This window comes from Cervus canadensis, chromosome 13, assembly GCF_019320065.1.
Source record: "Cervus canadensis isolate Bull #8, Minnesota chromosome 13, ASM1932006v1, whole genome shotgun sequence".
In the NCBI taxonomy this organism is placed as follows: domain Eukaryota; kingdom Metazoa; phylum Chordata; class Mammalia; order Artiodactyla; family Cervidae; genus Cervus; species Cervus canadensis.
Window position 1 is genome coordinate 74,804,312 of NC_057398.1, and position 21,832 is coordinate 74,826,143.

Here is a 21,832-nt window from a genome sequence, read left to right on the forward strand (position 1 = left end):
CCTGGGTGGCGCCTCCCAAGCCCCAAGCCGGTTGGTGACTGAGGTCCCCACCGGCACGCTCCCCTCCAAAATGCATCTCCCCAGTCCCCTCGTCATCCCCAAAGGCCTCCTCCCGCAGAGCCTCTTGCAGGAGTCCAGGGACTGCGGGCTCAGGTGGTGCCGCCCAAGCTGACCACCTGGGGGCGGCGGAACCTCCACACCTCAGGGCGGACTCGGGGAGCGCGGGGAGCTTTCCCCGGGCCCCGCCCCGGTTACCCGGGGGCGCGGCCTCTGGCGGGGCGGGAGGAAGGAGGCCCCTCGCGGCCTCGGAAGCCGGGGAGCGAACCGGGGCTGCCTCCTCCGCGTTCCGGCCCCGCGTCCCGGCTCCCGCGGGCAGCCCCGCGCGCGGATCCCCGGCGGCGGCCGCAGAGGCTGCAGGAGTCGGCGCTGCCCCGGCGGGCAGCCCGTGACGTCGCGGCAGGCCCGACCCCGCCCCCGCCGCTCCCGGCCCCACCCCCGCCGCTCCCGGCCCCGCCCCCGCCGCGCTCCGGCCCCGCCCCGCCCCCGCAGCGCCCCCGCCTGCGCCGCGCTCCGGTCCCGCCCGCGCCGCGCCCCGGCCCCGCCCCCGCCGCGCCCCCGTCCGCGCCGCGCTCCGGGGGCGGGGCTGCAGGGGCCGGCTGTGCCCCGGCTGCCCGGCCCGCCCTCCTACCTGAGGGCCGGGGCCACCCCCGCGGCGCGCATGGGGCATGGAGGCGGCGGCCGGCGCGGGCCGCGGGGCGCCCCCTGGGCCCCCGAGAGCCGCCGCCGTCCCGTGCTTCGGCATATCGGTGGACCAGGACGACATCCTCCCGGGCGCCCTGCGCCTCATCCGGGAGCTGCGGCCGCGCTGGAAGCCCGAACGAGTCCTGACCAAGGTAAGCCGAGCGGGCAGGCGGCCGGGGAGGCGGCCCCGCGGGGCTGCAGCTGGGCTGCGCGCGTCTGGCTGGGCATCCCTCCGGGTGTGGGTCTCAGGGGTGCGCGCCGCTGCTGCACGCGAGGGGGTGCGCCGGCGGCGTGCCTCGGTCCTTCTTTCTCTGTCTCGGTCCCTGAGCACAGCCAGGCTCCCTGCTCTCTTCTCGGCCCTGCACACGCACCCCTCCTCTCCGGCCCGGGCGCGCCGGGAGGGCCACCTGCCCACTGTCAGCGCGCCGCGCGTGCGGGCCCCACCCCCGGGCGCTGTGCGCGCGTGCCCCCCGCTGCCCAGAAGCCGGTGCCCACCCGGCTCTGAAAGCTGCGGAGGCAGGAACTTTTAAGGGCGCCCCCCACACTGTCACGCACGCATCAGTGCCCCCGTTGCAGCCCAGAGTGGGAGCAGAGTCTCCGGGCTCTGAGCCGCTCCTGCTGGTCCTGGAGCCACCCTGTGGACCTCGAGCTAGCCCCCAGCCCCGCGCCGGGTGGAGAGCCTCTCTCCTGCCTTGAACTCTGGCTCAGCACCCCCTACACAGGACACCTCCCTGCTGAGCTGGGCACGGGCATAGGGACACAGACGCGAGCAGAGTCTCTCCCTGAGCAGCCTCAGGCTGACTCCCCAGCAGACCTCGGTAGAGGCTCCTCAGCTGCCCCAGCCCCTCCAGGAGCTGCCTGTGGGGGCTGCTGCCTTGAGTGGGCACCTGCGGCTTGTGCTGGAGCAGCAGGGCCTCCACGCTGGTGGGGCTGCTGGTGGGGAGAGGGAGGTTCAAGACCTGGGAAGGCTCACAAACCCTTTCGGGAGATGGGGAGTGGGTAACCTTTTCACAGTAAAAGAGGGCCTTGGTGTAAAACTGTCAGGCCATCAAGCAGGCCTGAGGTTAACTCCAGCACTGGCCTAACTTGCTGCCTTCCAGTCCCTCCACTCTCTGCGCCTCAGTTCCCCCACCTTTTCTTGCTTCGGTTGTCCCGTAAGGCCCCTGCCTGCCCTTTCACTCTGTATCCCATAAACTCCATGGTTCACTCCTCCTTGTCACCCTGGTCGGAGAACCTGCTCTCCCAGCGCGGGATCTTCTGTCTGCCTCTCTTGGCCATAAGGAGCTGTGACCACCTGGCCCTGGGGTGGGTGCCAATCTCAGTACCCTCCTATATCTCTGTCGCTGGGTAGGGTAAGAGGGATGGCAAGGGGCCCTCTGCCTGGTAGGCAGAGAGATGAGAGGCCACTTAGGTCAGGCCGTACCCCTCCTAGGCAACCCCCCGCCCCCTCTGTGGCACTCTGGTCCATGGAGGTTTCTTTTAGGGCCTGGTGGGACCTGGGGATAGGGGGTAGGGGGGGCAGGCTTCTACCCACCAATTGGTGTGAGAATTATTCAGCGGCCAAATCCCATTCCCCCGAGGCAGAACCAGGAGAAGTGAGCCTGGGCTGAGCCCAAGCTCCTGTTTCCTGAACTCTGGTCTGTCTCAAGCGCTGGGAAAGGGTGGAGGGTTAGGAGCAGTGCCGAGCTCTTCTCTCAGTGAGAGGGCTGAAGGATGCAGGTGCTGCGTGATTGTGCTCAGCATTCAAACCAGCAACGCGTGCTGGAGCTGGGGCAGCACAGGACGCCTCGCCCGCCCCACACGACCCTGCGCCGCCCTCTCCCCTGTGCCAGCGCTTCACTGACGGCATCACCAACAAGCTGGTGGCATGCTACGTGGAGGAGGACATGCGGGACTGTGTGCTGGTCCGAGTCTACGGGGAGCGGACGGAGCTGCTGGTGGACCGTGAGAGTGAGGTCCGGAACTTCCAGCTCCTGCGGGCTCACGGCTGTGCCCCGAAACTCTACTGCACCTTCCAGAATGGTCTGTGCTATGAATACATGAGGGGCGTGGCCCTGGGGCCAGAGCACATCCGTGAGCCCCGGCTCTTCAGGTAAGGAGGGCACCCGGGGTACCGTTTATCTCCAGGATTCCACAGGCCTTGGGCTTTGAAGTCATTGGCCTGCCTCCCTGGTGGAGTGGAGTCCGTGAAAGAGTCTTAAGATCTATGAAATCCTTAAAATTGCATGGAAAGTGTGTGTGTGCTTATATGCCTTGCTCTGTGGAGAGCAGCTGTCGTTTTGTCTCGATATTCAGTGAGGTCTGCTAAAAGGATGTGTTCTTGGGGAGGCAAGTGAGAATTCTGCTGAACATGAAACCAAAGGGGGATCTGCTTCCTGGCCCATGCCTCAGTTCTCCGCCCACCCCACATCTGACCTGGAAACATCTTGTAGCCTTGGAAGTGAAATCTGAGCCAAATCCCCAGAGCGCTCAAGGTTTCCTGCTTCTCCCCTCCTGCCAAGAGCCCAGGGACTCCTGGAGAATGGGCCTTACCCGGGCTGAGCATGGCTGTACCCGCCCAGTTGGTGCCAGCCCTCTCCCCATACGAGCTCTTTCTATCCTTCCTGACAAGGTGGGAGCCCAGGTTTGGGAGACTGCTGAGGCTTCCTTCCAGAGACTCCTAAGGACCTAGACCCCTTAGGGATCACCTCCTATTAAATGCCTGGATGTGTAGGACCCAGGAACTAGACTTAACCTGTGGATGCCTCTGTTGGGGGTCTGGAAGGGGGAGAATTAAAAGAAGAGCCGTCTGATGCTCTCTTCTTATCATGCTGGGCAGGGAGGTCGGGCAGGATCCTCCTTCCTGCCATGCCCACGGGCAGGGCGCTCAGACCACAGTGAGGCTTGAGGCAGGCCGAAATTTACCCCAGACGCCCCCGACAGCAGCACAGGGGTCTGCTTGAGATCCGTGGGACCTGTCCTGTCCCACCTAAGGGGAAGAAGCTTTTCAGCTCTCGAGGGAAACAGGAAAGCCCACTTAGGGAGCAGACCAAGAAGCATCTTTGCTCTGTCATCTGCTACCCAGCTAACCCCAAGTTGGTTAGTGCCCCTGCCCTATGTGCAGTGAAGCCCTAGCAGGCCCTCTGGGAACTTGGAAGAAGGAACTCTGAGAGCACTGCCTTTCGGGCTGGTTGGGCCCCAGGATATTCACGTGCAGTTGTGTGTGTGGCCGGGGATGGGGGGCGGGGGTGAGGATAGAACGTGCACCCCTGTGAGAGGGTCTTCTCAGGCTGCAGGTGACAGGTCCATACGCACCCAGCTGGAGACGTGAGGTCAGAGTGGGCTGAGGGCGGCGGACCCCATCCCGACTCCTCCCACAGTCCCGCCAGCTCCCCCTCAGCCTTGTGCCAAGAAGCTCACAGATCAGCGGGTCCTCCCCACCCCCGTTCTCCCATGGATGCTGCCCGGCATCCTCCCGTGGAAACAGTTACCACTGTCAGGAATACTGCAGGTGGATTTAGGTTTGATAAGAACTTTACACAAGTCAGAACTTGGGATAGAGGCAGGAAGCAGATGCTTCCTTGATGATTCCCAGGACAGACCACTGTCCTTCAGGCAGAGGTGGATCGATCTCTGGGGGAAAGGCAGGGGAGAGCCCCAGGAGCTACCTCCCCAGGTTTCCTGAACCTCACCTCCCAACCTCCGTGTGATGCCTTCATGCTCTGCGGCACAAAAATGCCGTGTTGAGGTGACTTTCTCTGCTACTCCAGACAACAACCCTGCTGATACTCAAGGAAACACTCTGTTTAGGCTCTTTGCTTCGGAATCTTCCCTCGAGTAGGGGAGCCCCGGGTTTCAGGTCTGTGTCCCCGCCTTGCCCAAGCTCTGGCAGGCTCACTCCTGCCCTAGGGCCTCTCACCCCTGAGAAGACAGCCTTCCTCTCTCACCCACTTGGCTGCTGCCATACCTCCTGCCCCTCCACCCTTTAAAGGTGAGAGCCTTGGGGCCTTCTGGGGGAGCCCCTAGTCTGCCCGGCTCTCCTGGTGGGTGATGGCTGCTCCTTCCCAGGACCTGCGGAGTGGAGGGGTTGTCCCTAGAACAACCTAGTAACAAGGTTTCAACAGCCAATGCCCTTGTCTTTCCCAGTGATTATTATTTGAGCAGCAGGCAAGGGCGAAGGAAGCTAGAATGTTGGAGGCTCGCAGCTGGGTGGGGGTGGGGCTGCAGGAGGGGAGCTGGCAGGGGGTGGGGGAGGCCGCGGGGGCGCGGGCCTCAGACGCTGGGCTCCTTATCAGGGCCTTCCCTCTCTGAGCACCCGTCCTCTGCCCACTCCCCCCCTCCCAGCAGCCTCCCCAGCTCTGCTTTCCCCCATCCCACCACCCCCTGCCTCCCTCCCGGGACCTTGGATAATGTCCACGGGAGAACTTGAAAATAGAACACTGGTTTGTTTTGCGTCCTTGGCACCCAGCCGCCAGCATCGCCTCCTTGCTACAGAGGAAGGGGCTGCCCAGAGCCAGCCTGCTTCCCTCCCCACCTTGACCAGGCTGATAAGAGACGCGCATTGCTCCTCTGCCTGGCATCACCACCCCGGATTCCTTGGGGCCCGGCATCTACCTCACTCTGATGGCGTGGGTCTGAGTCCAGATGGGGCGGGGCGGGGCGGGGCGGTGGGAGGGGTTCCGCCCCCACGCCCAGGTGACCCCTCTCTGCTCAGGGTTTGCCGGGGTTACTCAACCCTGTGGTGGGGCAAGGTCCCTGACCTGTGGCAACAGCCCACTGCTTTGCCCTTTTGCTTCCTGACGCTGTCCTAGCTCTGTTCGGGAAGGGGAGCTGCTGGGCTGAAGGCCTTATCATTTTCACGTCCTGAAGGTCCTGAGACCTTCCTTCTGCGGGCCCGAGGGCTCCTGACTTGTGATAGTCCCACACTGGCCCCAGTCTCAGACTCTGCTCTCCCTGTTTTCTGCTGCAGGCTGATCGCCTTAGAAATGGCCAAGATTCACACCATCCACGCCAACGGCAGCCTGCCTAAGCCCACCCTCTGGCACAAGATGCACAATTACTTCACCCTCGTGAAGAACGAGATTAACCCCAGGTACAAGGATCTCAGAGAGCCCGAGGCTTCCGCTGCCCCTACGCCTTAGCACGGCCCCTGGCCCAGCCTGCCCGACAAGAAGGTTTAGCTTCAGTACCGATTCCCGGGCCTCTCTCTCCACGCAGAGTTCGGTCAGTTTGTGAAATCTCAGGAACTTGTTCCCGCAGTTTTGTCCTTACGTGCTTATTTCTCCTTCATTTTTTGGTTAGGGCAGGTACTAGGGTTGAGGACAACATTTCCCCATTTCACTTGCAGGATACTGAGCTCAGAGAGGAGACTTTTCCCGGGGTCACGGGGCTCTTATTTCTGCAGGGCCCTTTCTCCCTGAGCTGGCTCCGAGCCCTGGGAAGGGATGGCCTGGCCCTCTTGAGAGCAGTGTGGGGCTCAGCTCACCAGCTGACAAGCCCTGGGGACGTCTACTTGCCCAGACGCCTCTTGCCCCCACAGGGCTCTGGGGCCCCAGTCCCCCACCTTGTTCAAACTGACAGCTGCTGCTACCTCACTGCTCTCCCAGGGAGGGTGTGCTCTGGCCCTCCTGACATTGCCTTTCCCCGGGTAAGATGCAATTCCCTGGACCTCTTCTTACGCTCTCTGGCCAGCAACCTGAGATCCTTCTAGCCTTCAGATACCTAACTCCCCAGCCTACTTGAGTGCTGAGAAAAGGGTGGAGAAAAGACTGAAGTTACCCCTGCCCCCCCAAAAGGCCATAGTGTGTCTCCGATCTCTCCACGTTCCCCACTGGGCTTGAGTGTCACTCTTTTCCAAATGTTCATGGGAGCAGGGTACAGAAGAGGTCTGATGGAAGGGCGTCTTGTCCCCCTCTAAGATAAGACAGTAATTAACCATCACGAGGGTGCGTCTCTGCCACACGCATCACTCATGACTTTATCGGGATCCTCCCTCCCACTGATTAGCAAGCACCACTTAGGGACTGTTTGTCTTGGACGGCCGGTGTTGAGACCTTCCATGTCAATGTGTCTGGGACAAGGACTGCCTTCCCCCAGGAAGGGACTAGGACTGGAACCAGGACTAGGACTTATTCTAGGACTTGAACAGCACACAGAGAGCAAGACCCTCTGATCAGCCAGCCTCCCACTTTCACTTGACAGATGATGAAACCGAGGCCCAGAGGAGAGATGGGCTTGCCCACCTGATCAATGGCAGTTCAAGGACTGGAGTCCAGGCTCGATGCTCAGGCATCACTCTTGTTCCTGCAGCTTCTTTTGACTGTACTGTCACTGTGTAATCTTAAGAGGGTGACGTTGTTGAGAGGGGTGTGCTCTTTGAAGAAGAGCTGGCTGACTTCCTTTTCTCTCATCACACCTTTGACCTTGGGCGAATCAAGCTGCTTAAGTTGAGCCTCTTGAGGGGATGGATCCTGCCCTAAGCTGTCTAACCTGCAACAAGCAGGACAGCGATGAGCAATCACTTGGATGAGACGAAGCACTTGAGTTCCCGTCATTGCCTAATAACCCTGATTTAGGGTTCATCTCACAAACACTGATTGGACTTTAAAACAATAAAAATACTTGAGGGTGAAGTGGCCCTGCCCTCAAGGAGCTTAGAAAGCATCCATGTAAATAGGACCCGCCTGTGCAGGGTATGTGGTGTATGCATGAGAGGGGGCACCAGGAAACGTCTTCTCGGCAGACTCAGATGGCAGAGATGAGAAGGGAGGCCTCCGGCTGGAGCAGAGGCTTGTTTATGGATGATGAGTGGATGAGGTGGCTGGAGCCAGTCTTAGGAGGGCAGGTTGTGGGAGATGGGACTGCAGAGGGGAGCTGGAGCTAGATTGTGAGGGGCCTTCATGGCAGGTAAAGGAGCCCAGACTGATTAATTTAGCAGGCAGTGGAGAGTCGTTGTGAAGGTGTTAGACACCTTCACCTTGTAAGGAGCTCATTGTAAAGGGCAGACTTGGGTGGGAGCTGGGGACTTTGAGGCAGGGAGGCCAGCGGGGGGAGTGTTATAATCTGATGGGCAACATCTAAGCCTAGGGTCCCTAAACTGGAGCATGAGGTCCCCCTGGGTGCTTGCCACGGGCAGATTCCGAGCCTAACCCTGGAGGTCGATTGGGAGGTCTCACATGAGACCCTAGGAATCTGCATGCTGACAGGCTCCTCAGGTGATCTGGGTGCAGGATCAGGGAGCCGCATTCCGAGGAACATTGCTGTGGCAGCTTCCCGGGGAGAAGGAGGACAGGGGGACGAGGGAGGCCTGGCAGGATGGGCGTATGGTCTGATGCTGGGTGGGGCCCTGGAGGGGCCCAGCATAGCAGGGACATGGGCTGATCACTGCTCAGGGGCATCAGGAGGAGGTGTGCACGGGTTGACTGTATGTACATGTGAACACTTAGAAAGTCCTTTCTCCAGGGAGACGGTGCCCCCCCTCACCAGCGCACCTGGATACGAGAGCCAGGTGGACACGCCTAGGTTTCCCTGAGGGGCCCCCAGCCGCTTCACCCCCTCCCGCTGCCTCCGAGGGACGGAGGAGTCGAGAAGCTTTGGGCTCGGGTGTGGGAGTTTCTGTGATGCGGCGGTGGTTACTGCTCTGCCATCCGCTCAGCCTTGAGAGACGTCAGGGCTGAAGGCAGCAAAGCTGGCGATGTTTCCAGAGCTCAGGGGTGGGAAGCAGGGCAGCCCAAGGAGAAGGCGGAAGGTCTGGATTGTTCCCACGTATAACGAGCAGCAGGGCCTTGGGGTGGCTAGTGTAGGGGTCAGACAGGGGTCAGGGCCTGGGCGGCAGGCATCTTGGATGGCCGAGCCGCTAAGACCTGGGCAAACCAAAGGAAGCCTCCTAATTCTTATCTTTGGATGGTCAGTTCAAGGGGGGAGGCGGGAAGGAATCTTGAAAGAAAAGGGAGCCTCTTAAGAAAAGCCAAGATGTGGACACAGAGACATTCCTGTGAGTGAGGGGCGGCCTCCCCCACCCGGCCCCTAAGAGACCCGCAGGCTCAGAGTGGGCGGTGCAGAGCCTCCGAGGGGCACTGACACCCCTTCAGGGCAGAGGCTCAGCTTGGGTTTGGGTTCTTGGACACGCCAAGGACTGCTCTCCTTAGGTGAGGGAGTACAGTGTCCAGGTGTGTAAGGCTCTGGAGGTGGGAGGAAGCCTCTGCCCTGAGCCTCTGTTTCCCCCTGGAGCTGGACTGGAGGCCTCAGATGCTCTTTAGCTTTGACCCTCTCAAAGCCTGGGGGGAGCCTCCTGCTCGTCCTCTTACAGGGCCGTGTGAAGCTGCCTCAGCCGCTGAATCCTCTCCCCTGCGTTCTGGCTTCTGGGCTGGGTGAGGGCCAGTGGGGCCTCCTGCAGGAGAGTCAGCGAGGACACATCTCCTTCTCAGCCTCCTGCACGTATCCCTGCTGCCCTGGACAAGAAAGCAAACAGGAGTCACATGAATGGAGATAAAACCCCAGAGCCACCAATGGGTGGAGGGGAGGAGGCTAGGTGTTTAAGGGCTCCGCTAACTATTTGATTTTTCAGTGTACACAGACCTGTGCGCTTCGCAGGACCAAAGTTCAGGGCATTGGCGCACAGAACACCCTCATCAGCTTCCCCAAGGCCTCTGAGAGCATCGTTGACTGACCCATTCGTTCATTCACGGACATGTGCCTTTAGCAGAAGTGCTTCCCGTGGGCCACAGGGTCGGGTGGGCTGAGGGACAGCTGGGTCGTGCATCCATAGATACGCATCTTCATCTTCGCTCCTGCTCTGGACTTGCCCTCACACACACAGGGGGCCGGGGCGGGGAGACACACCCACAGTTCAAGGGGGCGGTGAGTTACTGAGGCGCAAGAGAAGTGTTTTTCTATCAAAAGGCCCTGGTATTCCCTTGGCCTTGTAGACGTGGGGCTAAGAAGCAGTTTTTTTTTTTTTTTGGCTTTCTTGTGTGGACCCGAGTGGTCTTTCTGTGCAATGGGAAGCTAGTCAAAATGGCCTCAGGTCCTTTCCGACCATGTCACCAGCTGCCAGGGCAGGAGGGAGACACACCCGGACGCCCCTCTGCCTGCTCAGGAGCCCCAGTGCTCCAGTCACTTCCAGGGCTCCGTCCCTCGCCCACTGGAGGAGTTCTGGGCTCTTCGTTAAGAGAGCTACATCTCCCCTTCAGAAGTGCTCTGAGAAGGTCTATTTGCACCCCTCCCCTGCTGCCCTTCTCCTTTCTGGGATAACTGAGTTTGGACGCTCATTCTCTCCTCCCTGACGCCTCTTGAGCCTCCATCCTATCTCCTGCTCCCTTTCATGAAGAAGCAGGATGCTGTTCAGTCAGGGGCTTGCATGCTTTGCAAAGTGCTTCCGTGCCCATGTGTTAAGCAGCTTCTCAGAGTAACCACAGGAAGTCAGAAGGACAGGAAAACGTTAGTGTCCTTTTACATGCGACCAAAGTGAGGGCTTGAAAGGCCAGCCATTTGTCCAGGGTCTCTGTGCAGTGAGGGCGGTGACGGGGCCGGGGCCGGGGCGTCTGAGCCTCCCGCCCGCTCTGAGCCCCTCACCGGCCGCCTTGCCGCCGCGCAGCCTGTCGGCGGACGTCCCTGAGGTCGGCGTGTTGGAGCAGGAGCTGGCCTGGCTGAAGGAGCACCTGCCCCCGCTGGACTCCCCGGTGGTGTTTTGTCACAACGACCTGCTCTGCAAAAACATCATCTACGACAGCAGCAAAGGTACCGCGGCCCGGCCCGGGGGGAGCAGGCCTTCGGCGGCTCTGTCAGCAGCTTCGGGGTGTCACTCCTCAGGCTGGTGCGGGGCAAGCGAAGGGAGACCGTCTGGTGTAGGTCTCAAGTTGATCTGTAGGAGAGAAGTGAAAAAGAAACAAATTCCTGGCTAGGAAAACTTTACCACAAAAGAACTCAAAATTATGGTTTGTGGAGCCATTCTCCCTGACAGTGAGGACATCCCGGCTACCCTGAGCCTTCACAGAGAGCGACCTCCCTGGGTTCCTGACCAGCTTCACCCCCACAGAGGCCTTAGCCTTATTTTCTGGTCCTCAGCCAAGGCCCCAGCTGGGTGAGGGGGGAGCTGGAGCTGGGCAAATGGACAGACGGAAGGAAGCATCTTAGAAGATGGCCACTGAGATGCTGGGTTAGGCTGGGGTGCTGCAGAGCCCCTGGGAGTCGGCGGGGGCACTCCTGAGGCTGTGAGAGCCTGACCAAAAGCCCTGTGTCCAACTCTGGGGCCAACCCTCCCTGCCTCTCCTCTGCCTCACAGGTCATGTGCGGTTCATCGACTATGAATATGCTGGCTACAACTACCAAGCTTTTGACATTGGCAACCATTTCAATGAGTTTGCAGGTGAGAAGGGTGTTACTGTTCAGCCTATGTCCAAGACACCCTCCTTGTGATGGGGGGCCAGGTCCAGGGGAACTGGGGGAGGGGGTTCGGTTTATGGGGAAGGGAGGCTGGACACACCTGTCCTCAAGATTTCACAGCTCAGCGGAGGGGTGGGCACAGCCTGCTTGAGGAAGCCTCAGGTCTCAAGGTGGGGTGGGGAGTGGGTGGACCCATGTACACAGCGTGAGCCCCTGCTAGCCCATGTGGTACACATTCAGAAAACGTGCCCTCTGTGGGATCCCTGAGGACACTCAGCTTGACAGGTAAGGTAGAAAGAAAGAGATCCCTTCCTCTGGGCAGACACAGCCCACCCGCTGCTCCAGCGTAGCTTGATGTCAGCTGCCACTCACCCCCAGCTGCTTTTGGCCCAGTACAGCCCGTGTAAATGGGGTCCCTGCAGGCAGAGAAAGGGCAGAACAAGCAGCAAGTAGCTATTGGCCTGGTGGCCTGATGAGCTTAATTGTGGTGGAACTAGTTCAAAGTGTGTGCCCCACAACTTGACTCCCCAAGTTCACTTTTTGGCTTTGTTGCTGACTAGCTGTATGGTCCTTGGGGCAAGTTCCTTACATTTTCTGTGCCTCTGTGAGATGGAGAAGCTAGCGCCTACCTCATAGTTTTGATACGTGATACACACACCAGCATGGCACACATAAGCCCCAAGCCTGCTGGCATCATTCAGGGGAGCGTTCAAGGGACGCTGGAGCACCTTGGAAGAGGCTGGATGAGGGGTATGTCCTGGTACAGGCTGGCCTTCCATAAAGGCGGGTGCGTACAATGGAATCATTTGTGTAGAGGAAGCAGGGCAGGTTTTTCCAGCTTGAGGGCTTAATTGTTAAACAATTTGATGGGGCTAAAGAGGCAACTGGTGGTTGAAGGTGGGCACCGGGGTGGGAGGGACATCCCCAGGCCGGCAGTGTGGGGTGCTGGGGGGATGTAACCAGTCCCCGTGGCTTCGGAGAGGGAAGGCACCCACCCCAGCCTCGGGCACGCCCCAGCCAGCCGGGCCAACTCTTCCCCTTCTGGAATCCCAGGTGACCAGGGCTGTCAAGCTCTGTACCTGAGGGTGTGACTCCCCAGGGTGGCCACCAGCGGCACCCAGAAACCCACGGGGTGGTGGGGCCTCAGCTGTGCCGAGCAGCTGAGCTGTGGGGTGTGGCCTGGAGCAGAGGCTGGCACCGCTGAGCACTGGGGTTGGGATTGCTCGGTTGCCAGACGCACCGGCCTTTCCGAAGTGGGTAACTGTCAAGCATCTTAAGTCCTTCTCACCCACCACACAGAGCAGAGTCCAGCTGGACTTTCTCCAAGGGGCCAAGGTCGTATCCTGCTTCTAAGTTGAGAATGAAGGCCAGGAACCTAGGATGGGGGGATGGGAATGGCAGTGGAAGAGAGAGGCACCTCCTGGGTTCCCAGGAGCAGGGAGACCCTGATAGGAAGGGGAGCTAAGAACCAGTCTCTAACTGGCTGTGTGACCTTGAACAACTGTCTTCTCTCTGGGCCTCCGAGTGTAGCTCCGTGCCAGCAGCTTCTTTTCCAGCCGCATTCTTGTATTTCTCCAGGAACATAGGGAAGCTTGGGAAAGACAGAGAGAAAAGAGAGGGAGGAAGAGACAAGGGAAGGTGGCCCAGGCCTGGTCCCATCTAACAAATCGCTTCTTCCTGTGCCAGCTCTGAGCCAGTCTCTCTGCCACCGTGCCCGGGATCTGGCTCGTGTGTATTGGGCTGGCAGCTTGAGGACTCAAGAAAGGGCAGGACTAGAAGGCATTGAGGCCACTTAGCTCAGGGCTTCCAAGCATGGCTGTGTGTCAAATCATCTGGAGAGTTGGACAGGGTGGGGTGCCTGGCAGTCTGTATCTTTGCCAAGCACTCCAGGTGATGTTTTTAGGTAAGTTCAACACTGGTTACCTAAAAAGGAAGCAGTGTTTGAGATATTGATATATTGCATCCAGGCCGCTGAAAAGAAAGGGCTTGTTCAAAGTTAACTGGAGGCTAGCATCAGATCTAAGACAACTAGACTCCTGACTCAGGGCTTTGACCCAGCACCTCCTGTGTGCTGTGGTTTTGTGTAGGGTGCAGGGGTGCAGTGGTGCTGTCTTAGGGGAACCCCCATCACCTGCAGGACAGTGCCTTGCCCCTCAACAAGTCTGCCTCCCTCTGTTGTTTCCTCCAGCTCAGCTGAAAGCAGTGCCCTCCGCTGGGATGGGGGTCGGCTCTCCATACGTTAGAGCTTGGTGGTCAAAGAAGCTGGTTTCTTTGGCACAGCCCCCCAGGGCAAAGGAGATGGTGGTTTTGAGGGCATCAGGGAGCAGCTGCTGAGCTGGAGGAGACCCCCCAGGTGGGCCCATCTCCCAGCAGCTTCTGAGCGGCCGCATCCCCCTCAGGTGTGAACGAGGTCGATTACTCGCGGTACCCGGCGCGGGAGACCCAGCTGCAGTGGCTGCACTACTACCTGCAGGCCCAGAAGGGGACGGCTGTGACCCCCAGAGAGGTGGAGAGGCTCTACGTGCAAGTCAACAAGTTTGCTCTGGTGAGTGCTGGGGGCTGGAAGGGGGCAAGGAGGGAGGAGCTGGCAGGAGGGCTCACCCCCAGCTCCTGTCCCCTCACAGCCCTGTGGTCGGAGGAAGCAGAGCCCAGGGTCAGGGCTGAGGTCCAGGGAGTCCCAGCCTTGAGGTGGAGTCTGGGAAGAGCCATCTTGGACTTCGTAATACTAAGATGCCCTCTTCTCTGCTTTCCTCCCATTCCATCAAGTTCAGGTTCTCTCTCCTTCCTGGAGAACTATTTCCAAGAAGATCCCCACTTCCTGTTTTAGCAATTCTCATTTGGACAAGTTCTTTCCAGTGTCTAACCTTAGCCTTTCATGCTACAGTTAAATGCATCCTTTGTTTTGTTTTGTTTTAGCCTTTGGAAAAAGTAGAGAATGTCAGTTCTAAAAACTCCTCCTTGTTGACTGTTCCCACTGACTTACTCAGAACTCTGTGTCAGCCTTTCCCATCAGGCTCTTTCTTCTGAAATTACTATGCTGTCAGTTCTCAGTTTTGAGCGCTGTTTATCCAAGGTACATGCTTCATGCCAGGTCTTCACTGATATGTGCCAAGGGGATTGCTAGCTAGTCTTTCTGATGTCAGTCATGCATAAGCAAGAAGACAAATCAGCTGATGTGAATTTCACAATGCATTATAGAGCTTAAATGAAATCTTTAATCGCATGTAATTTGGAATTGCCTATTCTATTTTCCTTATTGGTATAAGACTGATTCTCATCAGGTTCTTCCTTCTCTTTAAAAATATTTATTTTATTGATGCATAGTTGATTTACAATGTTATGTTAATTTCTGCTATACAACCAAGTGATTCTTTTTAAGGTTCTTCGCCCATGCCTTCCTTTAGCTAAATTTTTAGTAACCATTCCTACTTGCTAATTGATCTCTGCCCCTTCTAAGTCATGACAAGGGAGGAAAATGGGAGGAGTATTGCAGAGCCGACCGCAGAGCGGGCCGGCCTCGGGGTGGAGAGGGAGCTCCGGGGGGAGCGGGGCCTGGCCTGGGTCGCCGGCAGCAGGGACCCCGCGCCCCGGCTTCTGGCGCCTGGGGCAGCCTGGGCGGCAGATGGGCCCCAGGTTGGTGGCCTGGCCCCTGTCTGGGCTTGTTTTCTCACCTCGCCCCCCCCATGACAGGAGCGAGGGCAGTTTAGAGGCCTTCCCGTGACTCACTCTCTGATGCCCTTGTGGCCGGGGTGCTGTGGACGGGGTGCTTAAGCTGGGGAACAAGCTGAAGGTCTGCTTAAGCCTGAGGGCAGAGAGAACCTACCCTGCTTGCCTTCCATAGCGGGTGTGGAGGCCCCGAGTGCCATGCAGTGACCCCTGCACTACCCCCACCTGTGTGTTTCTGCCAGCGTCCTAGTTCTGTGTGTCTTTCACAATGACCGTGTCCTTCCAGCTGTCAGGCTCACCACACTGATTTTCTGACCTGTTTTCAGGCGTCTCACTTCCTCTGGGCACTCTGGGCCCTCATCCAGAACCAGTTCTCCACCATCGACTTTGATTTCCTCAGGTGAGTGCAGGGAGCAAGCTGGGAGTCATATGGGGGCGGGGGTGGGGGAGTGGGGTGGACGGGAGGAAGAGCCTTGAGCCCAGGGCATGCGGGTGAAGGACACCCCAAATAGGCCGCCCAGGATGCATGCCTCTGCGCTGTCCCTGCCAGCCCACACAAGGAGGGCTGCTGCTCCCCGGACACCTACGGAGTACGTGTGCCCAGGACCCCTCTCTAAGGGGGTCAGAAGCCTCTCACCCCACCTCCTGCCGAGCTGCTTCCTCCTCCTCTGTTGTAGTCTGCTGTCTGCTCCACTGGGTGGCTCTTCCCCACACAGCCTGGCACTGATGGGAATTGCTGGAAACTAGTGTAAAGATCCCCCAGTCCAGTACTCTTGCCTGGAAAATCCCATGGACAGAGAGCCTGGTGGGCTGCAGTCCATGGGGTTGCTAAGAGTCGGACACGACTGAGTGACTTCCCTTTCACTTTTCACTTTCATGCATTGGAGAAGGAAATGGCAACCCACTCCAGTGTTCTTGCCTGGAGAATCCCAGGGATGGGGGAGTCTGGTGGGCTTCCGTCTGTGGGGTCGCACAGAGTCGGACACGACTGAAGCGACTTAGCAGTAGCAGCAGTGTAAAGATCATGAGTGCAACCCTCATTTAATGGCAGAAGGGACAGTTGTCCAGAGGGTGGATGGCTGGCGAAGCTGCTCAGTGCCTGGTGCTGACCACACTGCCTCTGTGCATGGGCCCCGGGCCCAAGTGCTCCTTTACGGGCCCCTAGTGACCCATCGGGGGCTGTACCGAGAGTGTAGATGAGTACTGACCACTCAGGTGGCCCTGTCCTGTGAGATGTGGCCCCGAAGGACCAGAAATCATTTTGCCTTCCATCCTGGTCCACTCTCTGTCTTTATCCTCCCTACCCACCCTCAGCTGAAAAGGAATCACAATGCGGGCTTCAAAGTGTTCACAAAAATTGGAAAAATGCAAGTCAAACCCCCAGTTACCCCCACCTTACACCCACTAGGATGGCTGCTTTTAAATACACAGAAAACAACACGTGTTGGTGAGGATGTGGAGGCACGGGAACCCTGGGCTCTGCTGTTGGGGAAGTGAAATGGTATAACGTCTGTGGGGAAGAATACGGTCCTTCTTCCAAGAGTGAACATAGAATTACTGTGTGATCCAGCAGTCTTACTGCTGGGTCTGTATACTCAAAAGAATTGAAAGCAGGGTCTCAAACAGATATTTGCAGAACCATGTTCATAGTAGCATTATCCACAATAGCCAGGAGGTGAAAGCAACCCAAGGGTCCACTGATGGGTGAATGGATAAACAAAATGTGGTCTATACACACAGGGAATGTTATTCCACCTCCAAAGAGGAAGGAAATTATGTCACATAATACAACACAGATGAACCTTAGGAACATTGTGCTAAGGGAAATAAGCCAGTCACAAGACGACCAATGCTGTGTGATCCCACTTAGATGGGGGAGCTAAAGTAGTCAAATCCGTGGGGACGGAAGTAGGACGGTGGGTGCTGGGGGCTGGGCTCTTGCTGTGTCGGGAGAGTCCAGGTTTACATAACGAAAAGTCCTGGAGATCTGTCGCTCAACAAGGTGAACTTACTGATCACTGAGCTGTAAGAATCGACAGACAAACACATTTGGGGAGAAGTCGCTCCAGTCTGATCTAAGAAGAAAAGTAAAAACTATAGTTGAAGTCAAAACAAAATGAACAAAAAACCCCAGCCTGGTCTGGGGTCCATTTGTCCAGATCTAGATGGGCTGAGCTGGTGAGAAATTTTCCTCATGGTGTGAATGCCCCCAGCAGGGCTCACCGGGCTTCCCTTCTCACCTCGTTTCCCTTCCTGCATTCTGGCAGGTATGCGGTGATCCGATTCAACCAGTATTTCAAGGTGAAGCCTCAGGTGTCGGCCCTGGAGATGCCAAAGTGACCACCCTTTCCAGCCCTCCCCCTTCTGCCTGGCCAGACCTGCTTGTTCTCCAGGGCCCGGCTCTGCTCTGGGGTCTGCACCTTGGACAAGGTGGGCAAGGGGCCAGGGGGGTGTCCCTGAAGAGCGCTCTGCCCCTGTTCCCAGCCCTGAGAGATGCTTCTGGTGACCGTTTTTGTTTGGAGGGGCTGATAGGACCCAGCTCTGGGGGTCCTCTCCACCTTGCCAGACCTGGTGACGGGGAGTGCCTGAAGCCAGGTGGGACTGGGACTGCAGCCGCCCTGGGAAGCCCAGCCTTCCCACCCTGGCCATCCTGAGTCTGGGCTCAGACCTCAACCACCCTAGGGCCTTCCCATCCCGGCCATCCTGAGTCTGGGCTGGGACTCAACCACCCTGGGAGGCCCAGCCTTCCCACCCCGGCCATCCTGAGTTTGGGCTGGGACTCAACCACCCTGGGAGGCCCACCCTTCCCACCCTGGCCATCCTGAGTCTGAGCTGGGACTCAACCACCCTGGGAAGCCCAGCCTTCCCACCCCGGCCATCCTGAGTCTGGGCTGGGACTCAACCACCCTGGCAAGCCCAGCCTTCCCACCCTGGCCATCCTGAGTCTGGGCTCAGACCTCAACCACCCTAGGACCTTCCCATCCCGGCCATCCTGAGTCTGGGCTCAGACCTCAACCACCCTGGCAAGCCCAGCCTTCCCATCTGGGCCATCCTGGAGCCTGGGCTGCCTTCGTGTCTTTGACCTTCCTGGCCTGGGAGAGGGGGAGGGTGGGGGGGCTCCTTTCTACCTCCGGGGCCCTGAGCCTCCAGCCTGTCTACCCCTGCGTGCCCCAGGTGGGAGGTGCTGGGTCCAGACGAGTATCCTGCCAACTCTGACCGATGGATGTATAGATGCTGGGGGAGGCGTCTAGAGTCAGGTTTGATGGCTACCCCAGCCGCCGCCTCCTGAGATCCCTCCCTTTCTCCAAAGCAGATCCAGCCAGATAAGCCCTTCCCATCCCTCAGTGCCCCTTCTGCCGCGGGCCTGTGCTCAGTCCCTCTGCCGCCTGCCAGGAGGGAAGGGAGGGCATGGGCCCGAAGGCTGGCTCGGCTTCAGGCTGCCTGGCTGGAGGGGCTGCAGCCCAGAGCGGGCGGCTGCACGGAGGCCGGCATTGTCTCCCCTCCCTCCTTGCCCTCCCGGCCCTGACTTCCCAGGAACAGTCTCTCCACATCCCAGGAACAGTCTTCTGTCCTAAAGTTGACCCACAGTCTTCCCCCGGGGAGTGACTAGTGGGAGTCGAAGGGCAGGGGCCACGGACGGCCAGGGCTTGCCCAGCGTGCAGGGGCCTGGGTGGGATTGGCGGTGATGGTGCTTCCCCGACTCTCAATGGCCTCCACCTCCTTCCTGCCCACACCGCCTTTCGGGTCCTCCTGGCTCTGGCCTATGAAATGACTCATTTGTAAATGATCATCATTTTCTGCATTAAAATGGTCATGTATAGACCACGCCTGAGAGCCACTAGTGAGGATTTGACCTGGATCCTGTGATATGCTCTGTGGTGGTGTGGAGGGGGTGTGGCCACTCCTCTCTGGGGTCCCGGCTTGGGGCAGAATTGATGGTCTCACAGTTCTACTGCTTTTGAAGTTGACCCTGAGAGGGCAGAGCCTACAGGGAACAAGGCCGTGGATGCCTGCCTAGGCGATGGGCCAGGGAGACCCGCATGCAAGTGCTCAGGACTTCCTTGGTGCTCACTCACCGCTAGCTGTTGAGTTGAGCAGGGAGTGGCTGAGAGCAGGCCAGGGTGATTATTTCTGGACCCGCACTGTGGCCTCGGTAGGCCAGAGAAAGAACAGAAGCTCAGAGCTGGGCGGGCGCCTCCCAGCAGCCCCGGCTGCACTCCGAGGGCCCGCCTCGGGGCCCCCAGAAGGTGCCCGGTGCCCTCAGGAGTAGCACCTGCAGCAGCAGTGGCCGCCTGCCAGGTGAACTCTGCTTGGCTGGTGCTTGCAGAAGTACCCGTGAGCCGTGGCAACCTCTGCAGTCGAGCTGGCGCTGGAAGCTCGGGCCTTGTTCAAGGTCCTGGTGACCCAGCGTGGCCAGGCCCCTGGCAGGCAGCAGTATCACGCCTAGGAGGGATGTCAGGAGGACGTGGGCAAAGGTCTACCCCAGCGTAGGGCGGGTGCCAGGGCTGGTCACCTCGGACCCCTGGGGATCATCTCTGGGGTCAGGGGTCATGGGCACTGCCTTCCTGGGGGCTGTAAGGCAGTGCCCACCCTCCCTGTTCCCTGGAGACCATCCACCTCTGGAGCTGAGGGAGCCACTGTGAAGGCAGCTTTGTTCCCAGATGCCTGGGGCCTTGATGTCCGCTTCCCAGGTGGCTCAGCGGTAAAGAATCCATCTGCCAATGCAGGAGACGCAGGAAATGTGGGTTTGACCCCTGGATGGGTAAGATCCTCAGCAGGAAATGGCAACCCACTCCAGTATTCTTGCCTGGGAAATCCCTTGGACAGAGGAGCCTGCAGCCCACGGGGCCACAAGGAGTTGGGCACAACTGAGTGAATGAGCACAGCGCACCCTGATGCACTGAAACGGTGGCACAGTGGTGAGCAGGCAGCAGCTGGTACTGGGCCCCGGTTTCCTGTATCCCCGTGGCTTGGCCACCACCTGCAGCAGAGTTCATGAGTCTCCATCCCACTACAGCCTTTGAGAAATGATTCTCATCCCTCCAGTCCCCCAGGGGGTGGGCAGGGAGGGGCAGGTTGGGTGCTGGGGGGTTTGGGCACGCCACTCCCAAACAAAACCTGGAGTCTCACCGTGTCTCCTTTCACTGCCCCCGGCACTAACCAGCAGCCCTGCCCACAGGCCTTAGCACTAGGCCTCCCAGACTCTGGGGTGGCCTGGGATGCTCCCTCAGGCCCCTTCCTGACACTGAGCAGGTGTTCTAGGCAAAGCACTCCTGGGCACACGTTCATCTCTGCTCTGCTCTGCCCTGCCCCTTACGCTCCAAGAGGTACCCAGGGCGCAGAGAACAAGGTCATGCCCCAGCTTCCTAGCAGTGTCCAGGCACTTTCCACCCACCTGACCTTTCCACCCATCTGATCCTGTGTTGCCTCTCCTGGGGCCAGGAGGTGGGGCTCCAGGGCCCCAACCACAGGTTCCCGGGCACAGTTTTCCTGCCCTTGAAGGATGCGGGCATGCGACTGTCTCTGCAATTGGGAGGAGGACAGGACAAGGGTTGCTGGCGTGGGAGCTGGGTAGTATTGGCCTCAGGCTCCAGAGACCACAGGGGGCCTGGGAGTAGGGAAGTGAGGGGAGCTCAGGACTGGCTTCGGGTGAGGGTGAGCCTTGCTAGGCGTGTGCTGACCAGACTGCCCAGTTTGGGTTGGAACAGTGGGGGGCAGTGGTGGGGACCGACAGTGACAAGAAAATGAGCGACTCTCCTGTGTGGCCACTAGGGGGCGGGCGCCACAGTCCGCCGAGTTTTCCTTCCCCGAGATCTGCCTGCCACTGCCCTGCTGGTGACTTGGGGCGGGAAGGCAGGAGAGAGGAGGCTCCAAGCTCTGGGAGGCTGGGCTGGGCAAAACCAGCGAAGGCTGGCAGCCAGGACACTCCCTAGATCAAAAGACTGGGACCCTAATTCTTGGGTTTGTGGCCCTGGAATCAACCATACCTACCTTCTCTTACCACTAGCCATCTCTAACTTAGAAACCCATTTCCCAGCATTCAATAATTTCTCCTCAAATACTTCCTTTTTGGGGAAGCTCACTACCACTTCTGGCCATCTCTGTCAAAAAGTTTATGTTAAGTCAAAAACGTTGACCCTTGAGACTTTCATCAAAAGGCCAGGCTAGTGCTGTCTTATGAGCTACATCAAATACCTGTGTTGCTCACCTGGCAGCTTTAAACAAAACAGTCTTGTTCTTTCTGCCCTACCCTGACCTCCTCTTTTCTGGACCAAACACCCCTGGCCCTCCCAACCACTCCTTGAAAGTCACGTCCATCCACCAGGCTCCCTGCAACCCTCTGAACAGGATGCCTGTCTCTGGGCCCCTCCATTGTGAGAATGGCCTTTTCTGCGTCGGGCTGGCATGCCGCACCTGAGGTCAGGAATGTGTTGCGCACCCTGGCTCCTCACCTCCCTGGTCAGCACACACTTCCGTTAATCCACCCCAAGTCTAACTGACACAGGACCGTTAGCTCTGCTGCCCCAATTTCATATTAATGGGATTATTTCAGCTACAAGAGCTGGTCTTTTTATCAGCTCTTCTTGCACTTTGAGAGTTTCAGTCATCCAGCTCTTAGGGACTGTTACTTCCCTTCTGTGATACACAGATATTTGAAATCCTCATTTCAAAGTGTAAGGTCACAGAGCCCTGAAATACAGAAATAGCGACCCTGCTTCATTCATCAGTATCCTGGGGGGCTCATGGTGTCTGCGTGAGCCCTTTTGTGGAATGAGAGTCATTAGATTTTCAAAGGGCTCCCTCTCTGAGAGAGGATAACATACCTTGTTTCTCAGATGAGGGTAATGAGGCACAAAGGGGAAACGACATCCCCCCAACTCACGCACATGACCACACGGCCAGTCCTGCGGAGAACTTGCCGAGTTCCTGACTTACTACCATGGTGCTCTTAACACTGCATTCTCTTCTTCGGACCTGAGGGGGCGCTGTGGTGAGGCTGGGCTCCCCTCCCTGGAGCAGGTGGCCGTCGCATGTGGGCCCTGGGGGCCGTCTAGCCTGGCCT

General features: G+C 58.6%; 1 protein-coding gene across 1 annotated transcript; it reads left to right on the forward strand.

Moving 5' to 3' along the window:
* The first annotated feature begins 630 nt into the window (after nt 1-630).
* On the forward strand, nt 631-18,607 carry ETNK2 (ethanolamine kinase 2). Its single transcript, XM_043485030.1, has 8 exons — nt 631-893; nt 2,574-2,833; nt 5,690-5,812; nt 10,316-10,458; nt 11,003-11,086; nt 13,503-13,648; nt 15,096-15,169; nt 17,037-18,607. Exons 1-8 carry the CDS (start codon nt 726-728, stop codon nt 17,107-17,109), a joined length of 1,071 nt encoding a protein of 356 aa, XP_043340965.1. The 5' UTR covers nt 631-725; the 3' UTR covers nt 17,110-18,607.
* The last annotated feature ends 3,225 nt before the right edge of the window (nt 18,608-21,832 follow it).

Excerpts from the sequence above, each read along its gene's own strand:
- ETNK2 (XM_043485030.1), top strand. The coding sequence starts at position 726 with ATGGAGGCGGCGGCCGGCGCGGGCCGCGGGGCGCCCCCTGGGCCCCCG. Across the intron at positions 5,813-10,315 it reads AAGAACGAGATTAACCCCAG|CCTGTCGGCGGACGTCCCTG; the intron begins GTACAAGGATCT and ends GCCGCCGCGCAG. Across the intron at positions 10,459-11,002 it reads CATCTACGACAGCAGCAAAG|GTCATGTGCGGTTCATCGAC; the intron begins GTACCGCGGCCC and ends TCTGCCTCACAG.